Source organism: Seriola aureovittata, chromosome 17 (assembly GCF_021018895.1).
Source record: "Seriola aureovittata isolate HTS-2021-v1 ecotype China chromosome 17, ASM2101889v1, whole genome shotgun sequence".
Taxonomy (NCBI): domain Eukaryota; kingdom Metazoa; phylum Chordata; class Actinopteri; order Carangiformes; family Carangidae; genus Seriola; species Seriola aureovittata.
Window position 1 is genome coordinate 16,254,036 of NC_079380.1, and position 27,097 is coordinate 16,281,132.

General features: G+C 40.9%; 1 protein-coding gene across 3 annotated transcripts in view; it reads right to left on the reverse strand.

Annotated features, from left to right (window-relative positions):
- Nucleotides 1-27,097, reverse strand: part of cacna1ia (calcium voltage-gated channel subunit alpha1 Ia) — a 141,397-nt gene that overhangs the window by 40,709 nt on the left and 73,591 nt on the right. For all 3 annotated transcript variants that reach the window (XM_056401034.1, XM_056401033.1, XM_056401032.1), the window contains exons 4-12: nucleotides 24,789-24,922; nucleotides 20,017-20,114; nucleotides 15,029-15,188; nucleotides 10,396-10,744; nucleotides 9,882-9,974; nucleotides 6,100-6,424; nucleotides 5,269-5,657; nucleotides 1,300-1,451; nucleotides 303-488 (exon numbers count right to left, since the gene is read on the reverse strand). In XM_056401034.1, the coding sequence (XP_056257009.1) occupies nucleotides 303-488; nucleotides 1,300-1,451; nucleotides 5,269-5,657; nucleotides 6,100-6,424; nucleotides 9,882-9,974; nucleotides 10,396-10,744; nucleotides 15,029-15,188; nucleotides 20,017-20,114; nucleotides 24,789-24,922 (1,886 nt within the window). The remainder of the gene's footprint in view (nucleotides 1-302; nucleotides 489-1,299; nucleotides 1,452-5,268; nucleotides 5,658-6,099; nucleotides 6,425-9,881; nucleotides 9,975-10,395; nucleotides 10,745-15,028; nucleotides 15,189-20,016; nucleotides 20,115-24,788; nucleotides 24,923-27,097) is intronic.

Below are 27,097 nucleotides of genomic sequence, written 5' to 3' on the forward strand. Positions count from 1 at the left end.
TTATAATAATTGGAAGATAATCCTATTATTTTGTACACACTGTGTTCAGGCTTTCGGCTATGGCTGCCTGCACCACGCTCAACTATTATATTTTGTCTTAATCTGCTGATATTCTATCATGGGTTGGACAAAACAACCCGTCTTAGGCTCAGGCACAGTACTGCACAGTGCATGTATACAGTTTACATACAAACTCTCTTCTCTGCCTCTACACATTCTTAATTATATTTTCCTCCCCTCTCCGTTTTTGTTTATTTCTTTTCTCTGAGCTGTATTACACATAAATGCAAGCCCCGTGTTACCTGAAGATGAAGATGAAGAGCATGAGCAGCATGCAGAAAGTGGCCACGTTGTCCATCGTCTTCATCAGCACCACCAGCTGCCGCCTCAGCGCAGGCATGAACCTCACCAGTTTAATGACCCTCAGCAGCCTGAAGGTCCTCAGCACCGACAGACCGCCGTCTGCCTGGCCGATTATCTCACACACACTGGGGTGTGTGTCGAATGGATGTGTACATGTGTGCATAACAGTGCGAAATAGAGAGAAAAAGAGAAATTGGAGGATGTGGACAAATTTAAAGGAAATGTAGAGAAAAACATACATCATCATAATCAATGAATGAGGGGAGAGTAAGATTTGAAAAATAAATAGAAATCAACAGAAAGGAGAGAACCACCAGATAATAGACGATTAGATAAGAGAACAAGGCAGTTTTTTATACCAAACAACACAACTACACATTTTCAAGATACAGAAATTCTAAGTCTGTGACCATACATACTAAAAATTATACATACAACTTAGTCCCTGCAGACCACCGTGCTTAGAATACACTGGCAGAAACTCTAGATGCAAATTATTTAAACATTCATTCATCACAACACATGTAATGTTTTGTAGCAAACAGTGGAGCGATTTGAGGCTGCATATGTCAGGCTCTCAATTTGGTTTTTGGGATATGCGTACTTTTAATAGAGCTAAAAGGATGAGTTAATTAGTTGATCAACAAAAAATTAATGTAACCATTCAGATAAAGCAATTTTTTTTTTTTTTTTTTTTTTTTACATTTTTCTGTTTTATAAAAAAGTTAACTAAATAACTTTGGGTTTTTGACTGTTAATTCGACACAACTGATGTTTAAAGACCTCACCTTAAATTATAATGTGGATTTTTCACTCTTTTCTAACATTTTAAGGACAAAACCTTCAATATGTAAATATCATTTCTCATTTATGAAATGTTATTACACTAAACGACAGCCTAACTGAACTATTAGGAGTAGATTGTAGATTACAGACCTAATGATGACGATGATGCCATCAAAGATGTTATAGGGGTTCCTCAGGTACTCGAAGAAGCCAAAAGCAGTCAGCTTGAGAATCATCTCCAGTGTGAACATGCTGGTGAAGACAATGTTGCAGATCTCCAGGACGTTGGTCAGCTCTTCAGGCTGTGTGGAGGGGGTAAGGAGTGGAGGAGGTCATAGAAACAGAAAAAGAAAAATTAGAAGAGCAAGTAAGATGTGGAAATGGGTGAAGACAGAGTGGCACAAAGAATGGTGGGTAAAAGATAAGAGAGGTTAAAAAAAGAGCAAGTGATAGACAGAGAGAGGCAAGTGCAGACAAAGAGATAAAAACATAGTTGATATTAAACCGCAGCTTTGCAATCACAGCTACCGCAACAAAAGATGCTGCACTGCACTGCAAAGAAAACAACCGTGTACGGATCACTTTCCTCCGCCTGTGTAGAAAACACTGTCAATCAAACTGTCAGTCACTTGAAGAGAGACATCTCCCTCACCTGGCAAATAAAATTAAAACACACGCCTTAGCTTAGATAGGCAACAGACAGAGAGAAAGGGAAGAGCCTGAGAAGCACGGGAACAAATTGTTGTTTTTTGGTTTTGGTTTTAATCATAGCTGTTTAAGTGAAACTATAAGAAAAAAAACCCACATCGGCAAATATGAACAACAAAATGTGAAAGGAAACGGTGTGTAGTGTCTGTGTAGCACATGGTGTCAAACAGTGGCTGAATAGGAGAGCATGTTATCTGGAACTGGCAGGAACACATGTACATATACGAACCACACACATAATAAATCCACACTCATGCTCCAGTCAATCCTGGGTTTATTTCCATTTGTATGTGCGTGTGCACAAGCAGACTCACTTCATGCAAGTATACAGTGTTTTGGTGAGTGTGTGTGTGGGTGTGTGTGTATGTGTGTGTATGTGTGTGTGTGTGTGTGTGTGTGTGTGTGTGTGTGTGTGTGTGTGTGTTATGCACAATATAGATCAGATGCTTTCTCTGATACCCCCTGTGAATTTCAGTTTCAAAGCCAGCAGAGAAATAGCCAGCTAGCCCTGCCAAAGTTAGCAAACCATGTCAGAGAAAAACACAGTCTCAAGCCCTCCTCCTCTTCCACTAATCCGCTTTTTCTCCCAATCTACTACCCCCCCTAGTTCTCCATCCCTCTTTCTTTCTCTTTTGGAGTCTCATTATCAGGCAGACCCATCTCCTCCCAATCAATATCCTCATGTCAATCAGAGGAGGGCAGAACGGGAGAGGAAGAACCCGGCTGAAGGAGAGGGAACGGAGGAGAAAGCAGATTGTTTGGGAGTACATGATGACATGAGCAGTGAGGAGGAGAAGAGTGGAGAGAATAATACTTGATTAGAGGTGAGGAAGAGTTAAGAATGATAAAAGGGATGGGAACAAAGGAAATAAGCTCACAAAACCAGCCTAAGTCTCATGAGCTCAGTTTTAACTACAATGTTTTCAGTCTGCTGAGACTCATTTGCACTCAGTATCTGGAAACTAGACTGATCATTGGACTACTGATTGGTTTAGATGAGACAATTTACCTCTAAAAATGTTAATGTCATGAAACAAAAATTGAAAGAGATGCTAATATAACTACTGAAGATGAGTTGCAGTAGAAAATACAGAATGAAGGGATAGATGTGGACAGATGGACAGACACAAGCAAATTTATCCCTTCGCAGTTAGCTCTAACCTTGACCTATGTCTCCCTCACTGGTCCAAAGTACAAACACAGGATATGAGATTTATTGCTATTGACAGAACCATCACATCCCTTGACATCACAGTTTAACTCAGACAAAATACCATCATTCCACCCTCTCCTTGCTTCCTCCCTCCTCACTGCTCTGTCTTCTTGCTCCATTACCTTTCAGTCCCTAACCATGTTTCCCCTCATATTCTTTTTCCCGTGTTCTCCCATGTTACTTCCACCTCCTGTACAGTATTTCATATTTTATCCAGCCCCGCAAATGTGTCCTCTCCCTGTTTCTCTCTCGAAACGTGGCCTCAGTCAGCCTGTGAATGTTGCTTGAATATGAATGAAAGAGCTACAACTTCCAAGCCTGAATTCCAATGTGCCAATTTCTTTTTCCCCCTCACAAAAATATCCAGACACGAACACACATACCATGAATACAAATAGGAAGTTTGTCTTTAAACTTACTAGTGTGCCACATCATTTGACGAATTGATGAGTAATAATCCATCATCAAAGGTCACAATCATAAATTGCAAGGTCATACCTTTATAGAACAAAATGCGATTTTTGATATGAACATTTTCCTTAAGTACGATGTGGTGCAAATAAGGCAACTTTTTGGTTAGTCAGTTTAAAGGGAGTGCATCAGCTTCAGAGTTCCTGTTTTAGAATAAAATTGCATGGGGTAAGACTTTTCTACTGCAGAACAGAGACACACACTTTTACCACTGCCTGTGTGCCAGCCTGTGGAAATTGCGGAGGGAGAAAGACTCAAAAGACAGACAGACAAAGCCTCTGCGAGTTTGTGCATGCAAATGTGTACGTGTGTTTCTGAATACACGCCCACTTTGAAACGCACACACTCACTCTTGCACAGAATCACACAGGGAATTGAGCTGAAAACTGCTGTGTAACCGGCGTCTGCCTCGCTCTACCCCTCTCACTCGTCCCCCCAGCACCCCCCACCCCCCCAACCCTCGTTTATTTTTAGAGTCTTTGGAGATGAGAGAAAGCAGCTACTCTGTACACTGTCAAAGAGTGAGTGGGTGGATAAGAGAGAGAGAAAGAGAGAGAGACACAGAGAGAGGGAGGGAGAGAGAGAGAGAGAAAAGTGGGGAGATGGCGGGTGAAACTGAGGGAGGTAAAACCGAGTCAGAGAGTAGATGAGACACTTGGGGTAAGGCGGGAAGGATGGAAGGAAGGAAGACAGCAAGGAACAAAGGAACAAGTGGGGGAACATGCAAAGGATAGGTGCACAGTGGGATTTATGGAGAAAATAAGGGGAGAGAAGTGGAAGTAAAATTAGCAAGGGAGAGAGTGGGGGAGAAAGCGAGGAGAGAAAACAGAATGACACGAGTTGAGAGAGAGAGAAATGAAGGAAAAAGAAAAAGCTGTTTTATGTAACAGCTTGTGAGTGTATGTGCCTGCATGTGTTCTTGTTGGTGCATGCGCAAAATTTAAAAAAAGGTATTTGTTTGTGTGTGCGTGTGTATGTGTGTGTGTGTGTTTGCTTCAACACATTTGCGTTTGTTTGCATGTGTGCGTGTGTGTGTACTCTTGGCAGGCTTCTCCCACTCTCAGACACCTGCCTTGTCTGCCTCTGAGGAGCCTGGCCAATGTTAAAAGCCAACTCGGTTTTGTCTACCGCTAGGCTAAATGTTTACACCTCTGTCAGGAAACTGCATGGCAGTGATGCTCCACTCCCACACTCATCCTTCTGAACGTCATCTGCTATTATAATATTTCTAGCAGCAATGCTTCATCAGCAGTGATAGTGGTTTATCTGCTGAGGCTGTGGTGATTTGTGGGAGTGAGAGGGGAGCGAGAAATGATTATGCCAGCACACTCCAGTGACACTGTAGTATGTCAGTCTAGGCAATGTATATTCTAACAGTGATGACCAATTTCCAAAATATTCACTATAATTATATATACATGTTATACATGATATATTATAAGTGGTTAAAAAACTGAACACTTAGCCTGATGTCAAAGAAAATGCAATACTGCAGCAATTTCACAATAAAAGCAAGAAGATTATGGTGTCTGAATCACTGGTGTGTGCTTTTAATATGACACACATGGAATATGTGTTGAGTTAGCAGCCCACAGCAACAACGGCAAATAGACAGCAAAAAGAAGCAGACTCAAATTTGATCAAACATATTTTCAAAAAAAAAAATTGTCACTGCGCAAACAGTTAGTAACAATGTTTGTGTGACAGCACTGATCAAATCTTCTTACCTGGTTGTGATGCTCGATGCCCATACTGATGGTGTTGATGAGAATAGCGATCATAATGCCCCTGCTGAAGTACTTGCTCTCCACAATTCCCCAAAGTTTCCTCCTCATGTCGTTCCAAATGTCCCTACATTGTCCGAAGCATGACCTCTTCCTCTTCCTCTCCCCATCTCTTCTCTCCTCTAAATGGTTCTCCTCCTTGCCCGTTTCTTTCACAGCATCCTCCTCATCTTCCTCCTCGTTGGCAGAATCTCCCACAGCTCTTGCCCCCTCTTTCAGTGACAGTTTACATATAGGGCAGTCCTCGGGATTTTGAGGGACAGACAGACTGATGGAGTTGGCTAGTGGCTGAGAGCCGTGGTCTTGCTTGTTTTGATGCGGACAATGGGATGCTAGAGGTCCAGACACAGGAGTAAAAAGAATATGAGACTAAGGATGCACTTCAATTTCAGATATAAAATTTTTTTTGCAATCAGAATATACAGAATAGGTTTGCAATTGCAATTGTTGCAAAAGTTGCATACATTTATTTTGAAAAGTATACATAGAGAAAAAGAATAAGAAGATACACAAAATATACTGTATTTTTTGGACATTATGAGATTGACCTCACCAGAAATAAACATGTGTCAAAATGCAGCCATATTTGTAGTCCAGATTGTAACTCATTTAACTCACCATCCAGGATTCAAGTGGTCATCATATTTTTTCAAGCGGCTAAACCATATTCAACTCTTATTGTTTCAGAAGTCCACATTTTGTCTGAAGGTCAATGTCAAATATTACATAAATAAGAAATATTCAGATGTCATTTTCTGAGGCCCTCTTACTCACATCTTGGGTGTCTCGAATGATGCCGCTCTCCGTTCACATTCCCTCCAGCGCGCCTGTTACCCCTGCCTCCACCAGGTGGCGGGGGCTTGCCCCTCAGCGTGTAGTAGAGAGCTGCCGATCTCCTCTTAGCTTTGCGGAGGACATGGCAGACCAGCTGGAAGATCTCCTCATAGCAATCTCCCGGCTCAGCCATGCTGGCCAGGGTTGAGGAGGACAGGCACTGCGCCCTTTGCTCCTGCATCAGCTGGTGTTCCCGCTGTTTGGTCTCGGAGAACTGGGTGGCGATAACTACCAGGCACAGGTTGATCATGAAGAATGAACCAATCTGGATAGATGTGGGACAACAAACAGAAAGTTAGACTCTGAAAGGATAAAAAAAAGAAGAAAACTTGGTGGGTGAGTTAAGATGTACAGTACATGATGTCAGATAAACCCAGTGCAACTAATGGGAAATTACTGCAGGGAACATGAACTAATCTTGCATGTACTTTGCCCAAAGAATAAACTATTCTGTGGAAAAGAAAAAGGATTATGAGTTAGGAAATCAAGATTAACATAACCGAGAAGCAACCCTAAATAAAACAATAAACAGCAGTGCAGTGTCTTATAATAATCGCTCTACGGCTGAAGCAGATGTTGTTCATTTAAGAAACATGAAATATGTGAAGAAGTGCGATGTTCCACAGTATATACAGACTTGTTTTTCATCAAGCTCACACACTTGCAGAACCTAATAACATGTGCCAATCCCCCTGTAGAAATGTTAGCACACATGGTAAAAGGTCTCTGAGTGCTGGCTTCCCACCAAACCAAGGCTGATTGGAGCAGACAGAAAGAGCCAACATATGCCCAAAGCACAGTTCAGCATCTGGCTATCTTTCTTTTTCTCTTCTTCTCAACTCTGGCTCTGACTCTGACCTGACATAACTATCTCTTCCATCCCCTCTCCAACTCAATATCCTCCTTTACTTTTCTCATGCCCATGCGCTCATTATGTACAGTGCACAGTCACATTGTACATTTCCTTAACAATGAGTTCATCTGTTTTTATTCCTTTTTTTTTTTTTTTTTTTTTTTAAAACAGCTTACATTTTCTTATCATGAGCCAAAGTGAGGGTTCAGAGGAGGGGTTGTGGGGGGTGGAGTGCATTGTGAATGGAACGTGTTGGCTGACCCTTTTAGTGGCAGTAATGGGAATCACTACAGGACTGCTGAAATGGCTTTTATTGGACTACTCCGAGCTGGTTACGGAACAATGATCGGATCAATAATGGCTAATGCTGAACAACTCAAAAACCAGACTGCTGGATGGATAGAGCAGCTTGTAGCACACTGTCGGTTTTGTTCATTACAAATCTGAACATGTATCCCTCTTTCTCCTTGGACAAAGCTCTCAGACAGACAGACGCACACACAGACAGCCATACACACCGATAACACAAAAACATTAAGAGCAGGAATTCTCCACATAACACACATGAAACATCCAAAAATGTAAAAATCCAAGCTTCCACCTATAGACTTTCACCCATTCCACTGTGATTAACGATGCAGGGCAAGGTGAAGGAGAGAGAAGAAGCTGGGAGGAATGAAAAAGAAGAGACCAGAGATATTCACACAGATAGAAAGAGGAAACATACATGGGAGAGGGGTGTGTGTGTGTGTGTGTGTGTGTGTGTGTGTGTGGGGAGAGGGAGGAGAGATGCCCATCTGTGGCCTGCGGGTCAAAGCAGGTCTGCAGGTGTGTGAGGCTTTGATTTCCCTCCAGGCTTGCATCTGTGTGTGAGTGTGTGTGTGTGTGTGTGTGTGTGTGTCTATTCTGTGATTCTGATCAGTAGACAGCTTTTCGCATAATCAGGGACGGCAGCCTAATATCATGCATTCAGATGATCATTGCATTATGCATGCACACGCACGCATGCACGCACACACACACAAAAGTATGTGTGATCACACACTCAGACACACAAATTAAGATGGCAGGCTTAGCTTACAACTGATTGCATGTGTCTATGTGTCTCCATGCAGCAGCTGTCACATATATTTATGTGTATACATATTTCTCTCTTTCTGTGAAACACACACACACACACACTTCCCTAATAATTGTCCCCTTGGTAGCACTTGGTTCTAAGACACTTTAATCCATTTACTCATACTCTTCAATGTGACACCAATATAGACACTTAGGTTACACACTTGACAGTACATCAAGTATCAAGCAGATAGAGGTGAGACTCTAACAAGCTTTAAAGAACGCACACGCACACACACACACACACACACACACACACACACACACACACACACACACACACACACACAGAAAAACTCAGACAAGTAAAAGAGAAAAAGAGAAAGGACTACAAAAGGAAAGAATGAGAGAGTCAAGGTGACCCTGACCGTGTGAACAGTACCTTCGGGGCCCATGGAAGTGCCTGACTGAAAACTTCTTGTAGTGTGAACAGCACTTCTGAGGCATCCCTTAGGACCTCTCACTCACTCACAAGTTGCCAATCAATCATGTACCACGAAGGGAGCAATGTGTTTGTCTAGTTGTTAGGTGTTGTGCAAGCCACTGAGCTCTGTGTATTGAACTTGAAAGCAAATTAGCTTGTTTTGTTCGGTCAGTCCTTAGAACCACCTTGTTGAGTTGTATTGGAAGTAGAATAATACAATATATATGGCATGAGACTGTAATCAGTGGAGCAGCATAAACCAGGGAAATAGTGATTACACAGTAATGTGACACAATGTCAACTATCTTCCAAAAGGTGCTAACACTACACAAAGCCAACCTCAGGTCTAATCTGCCAAAAATGGGATTAAATGTACAGCCAGTGTTGTGAGTATGGAGGTGTGTAGAAGAAAAAAATGTTTTTTAAGGCACGTCTTGCACTCCTCAGTTATGTCCCCTCTCATTATGGTGTAGTGCATAGAACATTGTCAAGTGCAGAAGTGAGTGTGATTGTGACTGATTAGTATTTGTTTTGTTCATTTTTATCTTCTTTACTCACCTTGAATTCATTCATTTACTCATACTTGTTTTTCTTTACCATAATTTTGCAGTTCTCCTCTCTCACCTCCTATCATCTCCTCTATTTTCTTGACTTCATTTTCAAGCTACAAAAGGCTGTATGTCTGTATTTTATTGTGTTCACCTGCCGGTTGGAAAGTGCAACATCTGGGACCGCTGTTGTTGCACGTCTGCTGCTACACAGAGTGACTGAATGCCGTTTTATAGACAGTCAATGGCACATGAATGTGGAATCAAACAACATCCATTGTGCCGCCATCTGGCAGTGCATGCAAAAAGCTGACCTAGCTCTTGCACACAGTGTGCATACAGTACTTGTTCCTTTTGAAAATACATTTTCTGGTCTTGTTCAGCTGTCTTTGCTCCTCTTCTCTCCCCTCTCTCTTCCTCACCACCAAGATAAATTTACGTAACATCCACCTCTTTCCCTCCCTCCTGCAGATATTGATTGTGGACAGTCCTTTATGCTACCATCGATTTTCACAAGTGTATTAACACTTCAATTTGCCACTCAGGAAATATCCTCATTCAATCTATTGACAGCAGGAGACCCCTGATGTCCACATATATTAGAAATGTTATGAAGGATTTTTTATCTTATCTACAGAGTGTGTAACTATAGTTACATTTCATTCTTTAGTTATTCATTGTTCAATCATCAAAACACATTGCACACTGGATGTGTCAGCTGGCAGGAATGAAGAGGAGTAATAATTCAATAAATGTAGTCATAAATGTTACTTACAATGATGAGTAAGATGAAGTAGATGAAGTTGTAGAAGGAATGGGCATCCATAACATAATACATGATCTCTACCCAGCCTTCCAGTGTGATCACCTAGGAGGAGAGATTGGACTATGATTTAACATTTACAAGTTAACAACAACAGCTTTACTTTACAAAATATTTACCCTCTAGAGCAGCACGGTTTCTATAAGATGCTTAAATCCAATGCACTGTTCTGAATTCATTCTGCCTTGTAAATATAACACAACTAAAAATTAAATAACAAAAAATTAAGAGTAAAAAAAACAAACAGATTTTGATAAGTTCATTATTAAAATAAAATGAATTACTTTAAGAATAAGGATTGGATTTGAAGAGTTCAAAATAGCATCAGCCTTTAAAACAAATTAACAAATACAAATATATCTGCAGTTTTAATAAAAAAAACCTTGAAATGCACCTAGAAATAAATAGTTATTTAGATTTATCATATTAAAGGAATAGAAACCCTTTACACTCAAAAGGATCATACCTGAAAAATTACAATCCAGGCGTAGACAATGTTGTCAAAGTTGATGGCACCTTTGTGGGGGTTACTGTTCCCTGTGTGGCAGCGGGTGTAATACTGGTTCCAGTTGATGCACAGACCCATTGCTTCACCAGCACCACTCCCGTTAGCCAGTGGCTCCGGACTCAGGCCCAGAGCCTGTCTGTGGAGCGCGTCCTCCTTGTCCAGGCAGCATGTGCGCCCTCCTTCGCGCCTCGCCGGCACATCAGTACATGACATGATGCCATTATCAGACGCCAGGGAGCAGATGAAGGGGCGCTCATCGTCTTCCTCCGGCTGATAGTACGGAGCTGGCAGTGTCATACCTGAAGATCTTGGAGTGAGGACATGGTAAGAAACTTAATTAATTGGTTATGGAATGGAAACCGTGTACATGATGTAGTACATAATAGATTTCCATCATGTTTCATTACTTCAATTGGGGAATTTCATGAGGATTTCAGTGAAAGAGGGAGAGTCAATAGGGAGCAAGAGACGAGAATGTGAAATGAGAGATGTTATATAGTGCAGGCACTGAAGTAAATCCCTGAAAGTACTCAACCAAGCCTGCGGGATAAATGCATCATTGAAGGCATGCAAGAGCATAAGGAAAGGCAAATGATCTTGCATGTAAAGGCAGTATATACACTCTCTTCTCTTCTCAGTCTCACATACACCCAAGTACTGTGTATCCTTATAATACACAGCATATATACATATACCCTCTTTAATAAATTTTTTACATGTCCCTGTCTCTTTTAACCATTTTTTTCCAATAAAATAGAAATGAAACACAAACACACACACAGACACACACACACACTAGAAAAAAGGAGATCCAGAAGCTTTTGAACTTACTACGAATCAGTACAGAGCTGTGAGTGATATGTACAATAAGTGTGTGCATGAGAAAAAAGCCTGACCTAGCAGTGAACTAGCGAACACTGCCTACAGCTAGTGCAGACAGGTGTGGTAAACAGGGGTGGGGTCATGAGTTGGTCAGGACATGACAAAATGAAGTGTCCTGAGGAGAAATCAAGCAGCACCTACGACGTCACATTCTGTTACATATAGTCCTGTATTTATCCGCTTGGAGAAGAAAAGCAGGTGTCAGACTGACACTCTTAAATTTGTTTGTGAGTTTACTAACTACTCTGTAAAACTTTGTTAGTGATAGTCAGTGAACTAGAGAATTAGAATTAATTTTGTACTGCTTATTTGCACTTGGCTTTGCCAAAGAGGAGGCTCAGTGAAACCTAGTGCTCAAGTTTTCATTTTGTTTGCTCCTGTCTTGGGGTCAGAAGGGTTAAACCAAACCCGAAGGAGCCCTGGTGAGAGTGTTCCAACCAGCCCTGAGTGCATTATGGGACTTATTTTGGTCCATTTCTATTTATCTTTGCTTTCAATGTCTGAGAACTACTAAAACACGACAGAGAGAACTGCTTTCTTTTACAGCTGTTCTCGCAAATTCTACCAATGTTTTACTCGATACTCCACTGTTTCCCTAAAAAATAAAATAAATAAAAACAACAATTAGCTACAAGTTGGCAGCACTGACCGTGATCTAGGTATCCAATAAGGGAATCAGGGATAGCTTTGTTTATTTGGCAGCAATAAGCTTACTCCTACAAGGCCTTTATAAGTAAATAATTGGCCTAGTCTTGACAAAGCAGAAATAACAGGTGTGTTTTTGCCATTTGAAAAAGGGGCAGCTCCACGCTGCTGCCCTGATTACCCTGCTGACAGAATGGACCTAATTTGACTGGGACTGTAATAGGTGACGTTAATCATACCATACCATATCATATCATTTCCTGAGATGCAATATGTTCAGAAGTGTAGGGTTTTAATGAGTGCCAAGAGGTCACTGTAGGGAAGCTGACATGAACAAGTCCATATATCTACAAATGGAAACAATGTGCATTGAATGCACGTTGTTAGTCTGAGAAAAATCAAGCTGTTCTCTCATCATGATCTTTGTGAAATGTCCTGATACAGAGGCAGCAATTATAATTTGACAAACCAAAATGAAAATGGTATTTACTAAGATAACTAACCAACTGACAAGCACATCATTGGAGATAAGTGTGTTTAGCACCAGACAACAAATAGTTTAATCATGTAAACTAAGTCATGTGGAAAGTGTATGTGAGGCTGTGCGCATGCGTGTCTGCCCTAGCGTGAAATCATCAGAAAAACAGATTACACTCTTATGCATGTACACCCACTACACACCTTCAATTAACTCATTCACTCCCTATAAGTGAGTGAGTGAGTGAGTGAGTGAGTGAGTGAGTGAGTGAGTGAGTGTGCGGTGTTTTTGACTGATTTGTGCCAACCTTAATGACGCACACCTATAAAATGTGAATCTCACTGATTGCCACCATCTGAAGCACCTCATCACTTCCAAACGCCATGAAACAAATATAAAATTTAGTTGGAAAAAAAAAAGAATGGTCTTGGAAAATCTGTGTGTGTGTGTGTATGTGTGTGTGTGTGAGAGTCAATATCGGGATAGATAGTTCTGACATATATAGCAGTAGAATTTCTCCTTTTACCTCGATCACAAACCGCTCACACAACACACACACATGCGCATTAATTCCAGGATCAATAGTTACAGTGGCCATATCAGGCTATGCCACCTTCCATTAAGAGTTTGCAGGTATGCACTTACTCTGACTTACAGTACAGCAGAGTTTATTTAACCCAATGGAGGACACAAAGGACTGACAATAGAGATGGACATGAAGATTATCGAGAGAGGCTGTTAGTGGCTTTCAAACTGGTGCTTTACTAAAAACGCTAAAGTGGACAGGGATAAAAACTTAAGAAACAGAAAGAGTAGAAGAAAGTAAAAGACGAGGAGAAAAATGGCCCCTGTCAGAGTAGTGGAGCATGAATGAAGGCTGTTGCCCCCCCTGCTGATGACTTGGCATTGCACAGCATGGCACAGCAAAACCTGGCATCACACTGAGAAAACACCTGCCAACAGAGAGCAAGATGGAGGGAAGGATCAAGGCTACAGAGCAGCAGAGAAAAGAGACAGTTCCCGGCAATGTTACCAAGCGAGATTCTGGGACAGTTGAGAAGGGAAGATTGGTTTGAAATAGCATGGCAAAAAAGAGAACACACAACATATCAAAATAGACCAACCTACATGATGTTGCTTTGAAAGTGCATGGGATAAATTCTCCTTTATAATAAAAGTGTGCTTTGAAGTGCTGTTGGCCTGTTCTCTGGGGGCAATAGTGCAGGATATGTTTTACAATGGTGAAACATGTGAATGTGTCTCCACAACAAATTGCCCAAGCCCTTCATGTAATATTTTCAACTTGACTTGTAGAAATAAATAAGGATTAAAAGAAATGGAAGGGGGCCACATGGGGTTAAAATACTGAGAGGGGCAGTAGGTGGGCTAATTGGAGACTTGGTTAAAAATAAAAGAATAATACATGAAGGCAAGAATAAGGTGGATTAAGGCATGGAAAGAAAAAGGTAGAGATCAAAAGAGAGAGGGTGTGAAATGCCAAAGTGAATGCTGCACTTGACTGCGACACTTAGCCCACTCCATTGTAACCTCTCAGAGAGCTAATGTTAGCCCTTTACTTAGCATAATAGTCCTCAAGCGCTAACTCACTAGGACCTTTCTAATTAACTACTCAAGTACCTTTGCTTACCTGCACAATATGTTAGCACAATGCTTCAAAATAATACTTTGCTTAAATAACAAACAACACTCAATTCAATGTGAAATCGCTGCTAAAAACTGCTGTTGCACTGATCAGCAAATGTGGGAGTTAAGAGTGCAACTGGTGGGAAATTGTTTTTTTAAAGACACTGTAGTTGTCTACTGATTGCTTGTATAAAAAAAAAACAAAAAAAAACATCTTTTTGTTTCAGCCCACCTCAGTAAATCAAAGTTGAGTTTGTCCTGCTAATCACTATATCATCCTTTGTGCCAGTGAAGATACAGTAATCGTAGAAAACACTGGTAAAAGTAACTTCGTAAAGTGATTAATGTAGAGGTTGGTAGGGTAAATGTTTCTCAAGTTTAATGGGAGGACAAAGCAGACGGAGCTGGCGGACACGTGTCCCCTAACATCTAGCTATTAGAGCTGTCATTAGTATACGCTGTGTCAGCACAACCAGAGCCAATGCACAGAGGCATAGAGTGGTATACATGGCTTATATACATATCACAACACACACATATCAGGGCCTTGTGTCTTTCTAGCAAGCTGATGCCAGCATAAAAGAAGAAACTGGGAGAATGTCATGAAATCAAACCCTGTACACTGGTGAATGTCACTCACACACACTGACACAGTAGGTGATGCTGTCATGTGGGGTCATGAATATGGAGGCATGCAGCTGCAATCTACCCACATTCAAACTGGGAAAAAAAAGAAGCCTGTTCTGTTTCTGCTTTATAGCTTGAGGGACAGATGGAAATGGTTTATTTCACGAACAGGTACAACAGATGATAGATTTAGTAGTATAATATGGGTATCTCACAAGTATGACATGATGAAATGGAGAAGAAATTATCAAGGCAGGGCCACAACTTTCAATTTGTGGCCCATCAACTTCATTTTTTTCTGTGTTTATAACTCACAGGGTGAAGTTCTCCTCAGGATAGCAGCGGTTCCTCAGTAGCCCCGCCCACAGCTGCACGCCGATGATGCCGAAGATGAAGAAGACGAAGAAGCAGAGCAGCAGCACATTGCCCAGCATGGGTAGAGTGTCTAGTAGCAGGTTCACCAGAATTCGCATACCTGTGTATTTCAGCAGGTCAATCAATCAGTAATACATTATCATGGGTTTACACTAAAAAAAAAAAGGGGATTTACTATTTGCATATAGATTGCTTCATCAGTGGTTGCTCGTGGTCATAAATTTTACCTTATGAATACTACTACTGAATGTAGTAGCACCCTACTAATGCATTCAAAGTATCCCTGTCTCCTAGAAATGACACTTATGCACTAATAAATTACTTTGTGAAATAAATTTTGAAGGGAATGGATTATGTTCATTACATTTTTTTTTCTACTGCTAAATAATCATAGGGACGTAATCTGGGTGGATTGTAAGCCTGTAAAATGCAGGCCTTCCACACCATGGATTGCAACCTTAGGTTTAGTCTTCTAACATTGGTTAAGGTCACGGAAATAATGTGTTTTTGGTTAAATAATAAAAAAAGTAAACACATCCTGTAGTTTCAGTCAGTTTTTCAATGTTTAACCAAAACCTACGTTGTTCCCTCAACTCAGCCAACTTCTGAGTGGCCGAACCATAACTATAGATTATGTTGTCAGTGAACATTTCGCAGATATGTTTAATATGAAAGTTTTGCAACTTTGCAGATGTGTTTATCATAATGTTTCCTCATTATATTGCTTAAAAAATGTGATCTGAATGGTATAAATTGTCCTTTCGAAGGTATTTGTTGTTGCAATTTAATAATAATTGTACATCATTTCCAGAAGACAGAATTGTTTAAAAGTATTCCCTCCATTTTTGGGCATCTATGTGTAACATCCACAACAGTTGAACTACTACTACTGAATTTTGCTTTTGACAGCTAAACAAAGAAGTGGAAAAAAAAACAAAACACACACACAGAACTGCACACACATACTGTACATACAGACAAAGTGGTTAAGCAGTGGAAGTTAACAGCTTCTTCAGAGGAGGCTGTATGTAAGACACACACATCCTAAGGCAATAATAAATTAGGCATGTTGTACAAGAACTGCTCCCAAACAGATCAAGGGCTTTAAAAAAGGTAGAATATCATAAAAACAATCACATGCGCAGTAACACATATACTAACTACCGTCCACCCCATGAACACAGAAGCATAATTGGGCTACATGAGGTCCCATTTATGATTAGATGAAACCTAATTGCAGAAACACAAGCGTGTCCCCTGTCGAATAATGATGACCTCATCCCCTGCGGCTGGGTCTGTCCCACAGTGATGACATATTGAGATGGTGATTAGCGGAACATAATGACAGCTGATTGGACTAACCAGAGAGAGAGGTGAGACCCACTGATGAGATCACAGCAACCCTGTACACCTGAGAGAGGTGTGTGTGTTTTACTACAAGTGTGACTGTGTGTGTGTGTGTGTGTGTGTGTGTGTCTCTACTCTACTCGTCAGACGTGTTTGCATTTGTGTTTTGCAGTGCCACACTGGGATCTGTGAATGACAACTCACCAGTAGGTTAATGTGTCATAAGCACAACAGTGCATCTAAACTGCCAACAGACTGAATGACAAGAGAGAGGCTGACAGAGACAGGAGAGGAAGAGAGTAAGAGGGAGAGAGCAATGAGGATGATGTTCCCACATGTAGATAATATTTGCTGGCAGTAAAAAACAAAAATATTAAACCGCATAAAAGAAAATTCTCCTATGTCCTAAGTGGTGATCAATGCTATCAGTCCCTTTTGAGAGTTTGTGCTCATGTTTAGAGATCCATTTATTCATGCAGTGTGTCTCTGCATGTGTGGAACTAACTGATGGTGAATAGTTTACTTGTTGTTTGTGCTCCAAGTGTAGTTGGCACCTTTTGCCAAACTTTTTTTATTATGTTTTTTATAGACTTGAAGTTCAGTCCTGAATTAGGCAAAGATCTTTGTAGAGAAACAGACTGTGAATGACAAATTACTAGAACATGAATGTGTGGATCTTATCTTTCTTGGATTAAAAAGTAAAAAAAACAAAAAAACAATAAAATTTAAATTTGGTTTATGGAACTTTTATCTCAAGACAGCAGAGGAAAGACTTTTTCCTGAGGTGAGTGTGCACACTTCTCCCTCTGGCTAATCCGTCTTGTCAACTGATATTAAATGGGAAGCAGTCGCGTTTGCTGGTGAATATGCGTCTCCGGTGGCGACTGGAGGCGAGTCTAAATGTGTTTGTTCCCCAGGGTTCTTGTCATTAGGCCACCGTTCCATTAGGCCTAATTGGGTGAAGAGAGGGAGATGGATGGAGGGAGAGACGGGGGTAGAACGAGGATGAGACAGGGCCCGAGGGTGTACAGAAAAATAGGGAGTGCCAAAAAAGAAAGAAAGAAAGAAAGAAAGAAAGAAAATATTCACAGACAAAGAAATGACACAAACTACAGAGAAAAGAAACAATATGGTATCACACAGTCTTTTTCTCATCTTTTTCTTCTTTGCCTCTTTCTTTTTCCTTCTCTCTCTCCTTCTCTACCTGCCTCCATCTCTCTCCCCTCCTGGTGACTATACCAGTTTGCCAGCTCCTGCTGGTCCCAGATAAAGATGGATGCCTCCCCTTGCGCCACAGTGGAAACACATTTACAGCTACCTGCCTGTGCTATTCACCAAAGACCAGCAGAGTCCTCTCGTCTTTTCTTCTCTCCTTTTTCTCGTTTCTATAGTGTTTATTCGTCTTTCCCACCCTTATTCTGTCTAGCATTTCCTGTGTCTCACACCAATTTCATCAAAAAGTCGAACACAGCAGCACACACACACACAAACACACATAGCATAGGGGTATTATCTGCCATTTTGTCAGAGGGTAACAAATTGAGATGTGTGAGGGGTCAGGATGTGCTTGTGCTCCCTGTGTATCGTGGCGATCCAACAAAACAAGGAACTAATAGCTTTCTCCCCATGCTTCCTCACCTCTAACGGGGTCACGGATAGGGGACATAATCAGGCCACCATACAGTAATTACATGCAGCTGACTGATAACAACATAAACAACAGCAATATGCACAAATTACACACACACACACACACACACACACACACACACACACACACAACTACAGTATGAACAAATATAAAAGAGAGGAACTAAGAGTAGGCTCATGCGCACACATCTTGCATATATATATGTATATGCATGCATATGAAATGCATATATAAGAAACCCATGTATCTGGAGACTCGCACTGTGATGCATAATCACCTCCAGAGAAGCAGATTTGTTTACAATCTGTGCACTTGTCCCTGAAACACATACACACTCTGCTGCGCACAATATCTTCTAATCACACTACTTGAAGAGTAATGCAGTTAACATCCGTATTTTCTGAGTGCTGCTGCTGTGACTGACTGAAATATTGGGCTGAGTGGATTCCTTGATGATGGCTTCACCTGAAACGTAACTTGTCCTTGTCCAAAATGTGTGGAAAATTGAAAGCAATTGAGGCAGGATACTTTTTTCAGGTAATTACACTTAATATGAAGAATCTTCCATGATTGGACACTCAGTTGGTGAGCAGAAGTTGCTCAAGGTAGAGGAAAAGCTATCATTTTAGATTTAGACAGTGGAAGTTTCTGTTCTCAGTAATCTGTATAAAAAAAACAGAGAGGGGTTTTCGAGGGAGGTAGTGAAAGCAGGGAAACAAACGAGGGGATATATGAGCTAAAAAAGGTAGCATAATAAGGTGAAATGATGATATAGAAACGTTTTACATGTTGGCTTGTAGAGATAACGCAAATGAAGCTAAGCTTGTGGACAGAAAAGTGTTGTAATAGTACACACCTGCAGTCACCTGATCAACAGATCATGTATCTCACATGCAGACACAAAGATATCTATCGACAATCCAAAGTATGATACCCTTATATCTTTAAAAAACTTGAAATTTACTGTACAAAGTCACTAGTAAGTTTCTTTCTCCTATGGTATCTGTCCCCAAGGTCCAAAGTGAATCAGGCAACAGGGCTTTTATGAAATCAGCTCCATCTGCTGCAGATTCATTTCATGGTTATTTAAAAGTGGAAGAGACAGTCTCTCTCAGTTTCAGATACTCAGGGAAAGTTTCTACGTTTACGTGCTTTGTTTATCCAAGATTTTCTGCAGGAGGGAGGAACTGTGGGTCATTTGATAAGGACAGAATCCTACTGTCTTGTTTATCCACTTTAATGCGAAAAGGACAAAGAATGTGTTATTTGTCACTTAAAGTACATCTAAGAAAAAGGTAAAAAGGTTCACCTTTTTCACAATCACAAAGCACATACTTTTGACCAAATTCATTAACAAAACAAACTACATATCTGAAACGTCATTAGCATTAGCTGCTAATGCTTGGCTAACCACTAAGCGCTAAAACCAGGAAACAAGACCAGACTGAACCTAGCTCTGGCAGGCTAATTGGTGCTTGCAATGATTAAAAGCTGCCTGATCGGGCAGCCGGACAAAAGAAATCAATAAAAGTTAAAAAGTTTGGCCAAGAACTGAGTTTTAGATGAAAGGGATGGGGTTATGGTCACGGACTGATCAGTGAAGCAGCATTAATGGATGGTTTGTAAATCTGATAAAGCTGTGACTCAGGGCCTGAATGGGCTGTGTGATTAAGCATAAGATGAATGTTTAATGATCCCCATGGGGAACAGGTGGCATGCGGATGCACAAAAAAGCCAGCAATGTAATACATCTACATGAATTTTCATGTAGATGCATTATGTGGACTGACAGAAGCACATAGGCACAAAAAAAAAAAAAAAACGACAAGCACAAACAGATAAAAAATAGGCTACGTAGTCACATGAGAGAATACTTACAAATGTGATTTGCACTAACAGACACACACATGAAAATTTTAAATGTTCTCACTTGGCACTCTGTTGATGGCTTTGAGAGGCCGGAGGACCCGAACCGTCCGAATGGCCGACAGGTTAATATTCTGCAGGTCCAGTGAGTACTCTACCATCCTGGGCAAACAGACAGAGAGAGAAGGAGAGAAGGAGAAAAGCAGAGAGAAAGAAAACACAATTTAACCTTTCTGTAGTAAGCTGGGTGCGCTACCTGTTCAAAATATAACAAAAAAAGGATTACCAGGGCTCCAGCTGGACGAGAGACCCCTGCTCATGATTCAACAGCAGTGGTCATTTTTTGATCTCGTCTCACCTGTCCCCTCCCGGAGCTGTGTGAGCCTCAACAGTACAGAAAACGCACTGCACAGGGTGTAAAGTGGTGGGGGGATAAAGTGACAAAGCATCAAAAGTGAAGAATAACATGAAAAAGAGGCGAGGAAGAGAAAGAGAGAGGGGAAAAAAAGAGGGATTCATTCTATTCTAAGTGTTGCCTCCAGGATGTTGTGGCTCAGTCAGAGCCTGGCATCTGTTAGCAAGTCATTTCCACAGCATGGCTAAGCTGTTTGTGCCCCCAAACCCAAACCACTTTCACAGGAGAATGGCCACGTTTTGCCGTGCGTGTCTGTGTGTGTGTGTGTGTGTATGAAAGCAGTGTGTGTATGTTTGAATGTGCCACGCTTACGGCGCATGACTGTGATCGTCGACACAGAGAAAGTTCAAGTGAGTGAATGAGCGTTACAGTATATGTGTAATAAATGAGAGCATAAATGCTACTGTGTGCATGTTTATGTGTGCAAATGGTCTACATTATGTAATAGCAGTTAAGTTTGTGTTAAGTCTGTGCACAAAATTGATGTGCCCTGGGCTACAACAGTGTCGGGACAGCACGACACCGACATCACCGCATCAGCAGCACCACAAGCTAATAACACCCAGAGCACCGCCACTGGCTTTGACAAAACAAGCCAAGTTCACAGTCTCTCACACAGATAGGCTTATGAATCACTATTTACAATAATATGATACTTTATTGATCCCACAGGGGAAGCTCTCTCCATTTGCCCTTCACCACAGCACAAAGTCATCAACAGAGTAGCGCCCGGCTCACACTTGAGTGGGATTACTTGTTCTAACAAGGGTTTGAACTGCTGTACAGCTGTCATGCTCTAACCACTAACAATTTATTCATAGAGTAGTGAAATATTTAAAACCATGATACATTTGTAGGCACGTGAGGGTGCTAGATCGCTCTTTTAGGTGAAATGCTTGCTCCTCTCCGATTTGTGGAAACAGCCCAATTCTATTTTTCTTACTGTAAAGCTCAGGAGTCGCACACTTGAAAGAGTGCATCTTGGCGAGGATGTATAGGCCTGTCGCAGACCAATTCTCTATTCCCAGTGTAGTCGAAAGTGCAGAAATGCCACACGGCAGCTTGATGAAAATGTCACAGTATAGAAAAGAGCATAACAGCTGTTTTGGGGCCAGGCTTTTTTCCGGCAGGGCATAGTGGTGTTATTACAGACTCAGAGTCTCAAACATAATAGCATCTGTGCTAGGTTTAATTAAAAACAATTAAAATATACATGTTTCCCTCTTAGTGAGCTTAAGGGCACAAACTTGATTTGTTTTTTGATGTTGCTTGATTAGGTTTGAGGGTGAGTGATAAGCTGTTTGATAGAGAACACCTACAAAAGCATTATCAGTTACGGATACAGCACAGGTACTGTTTCATTTGCATCAGGAGGACAGACACAGCAGCGAATCAAGTGAAAGAGAGAACACAAGACCACAGATGTGCCTGCATATGTGTGTGGGTCTTCCGACATGTGTGTCTTTGTGAGTGTCTGTGCACGCACTGTGCGTATGCATGTGTGTGCTCTATACAAGTGACTCTTCCTGTACACATCAATCAGGACGCTGTGTTTGGGAGGGTAATTAGTGGACTGCCGCAAGCATCCTTTTTATGATTGTTCTCTATTTTTCACATTCCCTTTTTGCTTGTGACACCTTCATCTCATTCATGCTTTCATGTGACTGGTGTGTGTGTGTGTTTGTGTGTGTGTGTGTGTGTGTGTGTGTGTGTGTGTGTGTGTGTGTTTATATCAATATGAAATTCAAAGCTAAAGGGGAAACCCAGGGTGGACCTAGTGAGAAGAGTTCAAAGGCACCTTGAGAGTCTTGAATGTAAAATTTCTCGTGACTTAACTGTCAAATTAAAAATGTGTATTCAAAAAAAGTTTACATTAAAGTTCTGTGTCATGAATTAAGTTTTCTACATCATTTACCTAAAAAACATCAGTCTTATCGTTTAGTTAAAAAAAAGAAGAAGAAAGAAACATGCTCAACCGTGAGGATCTGTGGAAACTCACGAACCAGAGTCGAGTGCTGTCTTGTTCAGTCCCATTTAATTATGTATTACAGCTAAGCTACTAAAGACTAGAAGGGCAGGTCCACAAACTTTAATCAGCTCTTTCTTTGCATATACAGTGTGTCAACCAGGTTGAGTCGAGATACAACTCCTTATTATGCTAGATATATACAAACGTCAGTCTTTCTCAGTCTTTTATTCTTTTAAGTCTTTTATCATTTTTTTTTTGACCTGGTACATTTTTCAACTTATCTTAGGCGTACGTTACAATAAATATGAAAGCCAGGAATGGCTTTCTGTAATGAAAGGGTCATGCTTCATCCCTCGATCAAGAGGCACAGTGGACACACACAAGGGGACATACTGCCTTTTTTCAGTTACTGCTGCAGATACCAGAAAGGCAAGGAAGATAAGCCTCAGTTCCACTGAATTAGGCTAAAATATACAGCATATAAAGTAAAACAGACTCCAGGAGGCACTTTATGTGTGGCAGGGTTATGGAGCAGAGGAATGAAGCCCCCTTCACAGCCTGTTCATTCGAGCATGTGAAAAAAGAAAGAAATAGAGAGGGAGGGAGGAGGAGGGTGAGAGAGCAAGGTGGTGCCCATGGGTAAGAGACATGGAACTTATAGCAGACTGTCGGCTGTGATTTGGCCCGGCAAGGCTGGCACTGCCCTCGGCAATTAGCCTCGACGCTAATCTAATGGATGCTGCAGGGAGGAAAACGAAGACCGAGGCGTTCACACAAATGCATATACAAACACAGACGCACACATACACAGATTAAACAAACTCTAAATGCATAAGCTGACAGACTGTAATCTCTGTGTTACTCTGTGCAACAAACACACTCACACACACAAACTATGAGCACCCACAGGGTATAAACTGCTTCAGCTCAAATGAAGACAAATGTCCCACCACTGACTCTGGTAAGTCTGTTGCTCTACCTTTCTTGTCTGCTATTATGCCAGCCACTCTCCCTATCCATCTCTCTTGCTCGCATGCACGCACGCACGCACGCACGCACACACTTTATCACCCACGTCTGAGCCTCTCATTTCACTTTGTTCGCAGCAGGTGTTCAAGCAGGTGTGTTTGCTTTTGTTTTATGCACATGCATCCATCTAGTGTGTGTTTGTGTGTGTGTGTGTGTGTGTGTATGTGTTTTCCACAGTAACAGCACATGTGACGGACACTTTGCAGGAACAAGATCAACTTACGCAACAAAACATATGACCCGTAGATGTGTAAGCTTTTGTGGGCATGTGTTGGGACAAATGTTTTAAGTAGTGGATGTCTCAAAAACAAACTCGCTTTTGAATTCCCTGTTTCCGTCTTTTGTTCCTTCATTTCTTTCTTTTTTTCCCCTGTATGCCTACCTACTTCCAATCATATCATAAGTGCAAATCCAAAGCCCCAAACCAGCATTTGTGCCATCTACTCCCTGGATTTGAGTGTTCAGCAATATTCTGCTGTTTACTAGTGCGAAGGGACTCTAAAAATTAAAGCATATTTTCATCTTCACATCTTCAAGGTTTGACCTTTGCACAAAGGCCACACAGGCACAGACACCCAGTTTTGGAAAAGCAGTTTCACTTTAGCAAAATATGCAAAAGTCACCTCTAAGTATTTATTGAGCAAATTTATAATTTTGGCAAAGATTCACAATTATCGTAACGTAGCTTCCTGAATTACTTTTATTTAATAAACAACCGTATGAACAGCAAAGGCCAGCAAAGGATTTGTACTATATGAACTTTACTGACATACACATTAGTGGATGAAGAATGGAAGTGAATGACAATGTGTTATTCACATCTGTAGTTAACTTCCCCCAGCGTTTTACCTCTAGTCTGTTTAGTGTTCACACTCATCTACTACAAACATGAAACATGTTGTAAACAAGTCACATGGACTGACAGGTTACTCATACATTAGACAGTTTTGGTGACCTGTCAACCTGCATCATCAGCACGACCCAGACTCGCCAAAAGAAAATGTTAAAATGTCTGGAATGAATGAAAATCATGCCGCACTTAACAGCACTTGACAGTGTTATTAATCTTCTTAGAGCTGAGAAAAACCAATGCACAAATAGTTATAGATATACTGCAAGCAGAAGAGTGTCAGATTGCTACAATCAGACCAGGGAAACAAAATCTTGTCATTATAGACAAGTTTCATAATTACTAATCCCTCAATATAGACATTATATTACAGAATTCAGATTTTAAGTAAAAGTGAACTAATTCAGTCATGAACTTTAATTTCATTTATTGTCATTGTCTTGATGTTTATGACAACATAAAGATGTTGAGTTATTTTATGCTTGGATTTAAAGAATCTTCCCTAAACCACGTGACATAAAAACTTGTCAACCAGATGTATGATTAATGCTGACACTGATAAAAGTTGCTTACCCAGCCATGACGATGAAGAAGTCCAGCCTGTTCCAGGTGTCTCCCAGGTAACAGCGTCGGCCAAAGATCCCAAGAGCCACCATCTTTACCACCATCTCCAATGCAAAGAAGATGTAGATGAATGCATCAAAGGCCTACAGGAAGACAGAGAGAGGTGAAGTTGGAAGAAAGTGAGTTAAAGAAGGTAGAAAATGCATTTGATATATTCTGCTTGAAAGACTTGAGCCAGACATCTGCTCTATCTCGCATGTTCATGAAATTAGTAGGCTAAAGATGTTGTCAGAGCTCTCCATTTTCATTTTACTTCCAACTCAGTTCCTTTGTGAACGAATAGCACTTGTCATCTCTGATGAGGACAAGTTGCCTTGATAAAAAAAAAAAAAGAAACACTCTTTCGTTGTTACTGTGGTGCCTTCAAATATTTTATTTGAAGGCACCACAGTACACAATGAGAAACAGCAAAACAAAATGGCACACGTGGCCTGAAGAACACGTGTCTGGAGTCTGAAGCTACTTTTTGATTCTGACCATGAATGTATTATAAAAACGTGTATCTACACCTCAAAACAATCCATGACCTATTTTCCATATTTCAAAGGCAAGTTTTCAACTTTTTAAATGTGGCAAGCTAACACTCAACACCAGACTGATCCCGACTCGTCAGGTTTGCTGTGAACACTGTGATATGAGTAGCTTTAAAACAACACAGTGTTCACTGCGTACATGTTACTTTGCTAATTTAACGCCACACAACATACATGGTGCTCCATGTGAACCAACCCACAATGCTTTACTTGAATCAGAGGGGAAGTAAGACGTGAACAGGAGAAAAGAAAGTAAGAGAGATCCAGGTCAAACCTCAGAGAAAACAAAAGATGGAGAGAGACGAGACAGTGAGAGATAAATGGAGAGAGAGACATATAAGCCCAAATCTCTGCCATGTCCTGCTTGCGTTATTATGTTCAGATCACTAGCTAAACCTCCCATTGTATTTTCGGAACAAAACTCTTTCCCAGTGCTTTGCCCTAGGCTGTATGACTGTGTTTGCTGCCTTGTTACATATTCCTACAACTTATAACTCAATCTGCTACCTCTTGACACAGAGATTTCCAAGGCCTGGAAATTTAAATGAAGCCATTGCTGCTGTTAATAAGTAATTGGTCATAATTTGGCTTTTTGATGATGACAAGGATTTTTGTTTGCTCCAAAACTGGCATCCATCCCCAACCAGCAGTGCACACAGTACTATATACTGTATACTGTTAAATCTCAAAGCTTTATAAATCGTCGATTTGTGGAACAAATATGAAAAATGACCTTAAATGCAAGAATGTTCACCCATCTAAATTAGTTTTCAAACATCTATAGATGTGGTGGAAGTTTAAGCCTGGTTAAAGTCTCAAGGCAACAATAAAATATAAGGCAAACATGCTAATGTATTGAAATATAACAGACAGGTTCAACCAACCCAATTCACAGATAAAAATAAGATTTTCAAAGATCACAAGGACTCTCCAGCTGAACGCCGCTCTAGGCTGGTAAAATACAGTAAGTAGGCACTGAGAATAGAGTTTGTGCACTCAATAAATCATATGCTGCAATGGGAAAAACATTCTCCACAAGTGTTTTAAGGTTATTACCTTTTTTAAGGGTTTCAAGCTAAAGTTAAATGTCAAACTAGAGACTCAACAGTAACCCACAGCAGGCTAGAAAACACTGATATGTGGTGCATTTAGGCGACCAGGAGTAATAAACGTCAACTGGAGAAGAGCACTGATGAACAATTATAGGATACTGTTTTCATTTATAGACCACATTCAATGAGATCAATGGAGTGTGAAATTTTGTGGAAGTAGCACTTATTGTTTTTCAGGACAGAAATGGCAAGAGTCAAAAGATGGGTGGTCCATACTGTTTGTTATTTATAGGGATCAAATCTCTAGCAGCAGAGGCCAAATCTGTGCACTTGTGTGTGTGTGTGTGTGTGTGTGTGTGTGTGTGTGTGTGTGTGTGTGTGTAAAGACTGTAAATGTATAAAACTGTGCTTTGTGTTTTTGCTCTTATGTTAGTGTGTGTGTATAGATGTGGGCATGACTCTGTGTTGTAATGCATTAGAAGCAGACATGTGTGCTCCATCCCTGCTCCCTCTCTCACACAGACACACACGCGCAAAACCTAACACAAGCATCAACTCACACACAGCCCGCATACAGAGCTGGCAGCAGGCAATGGGAAACGATGAGAAGATCAGTCTCACATGCTGTTTAAATGATGTTTTGATAAATAATGCAGGCTGCACGCTTCACATG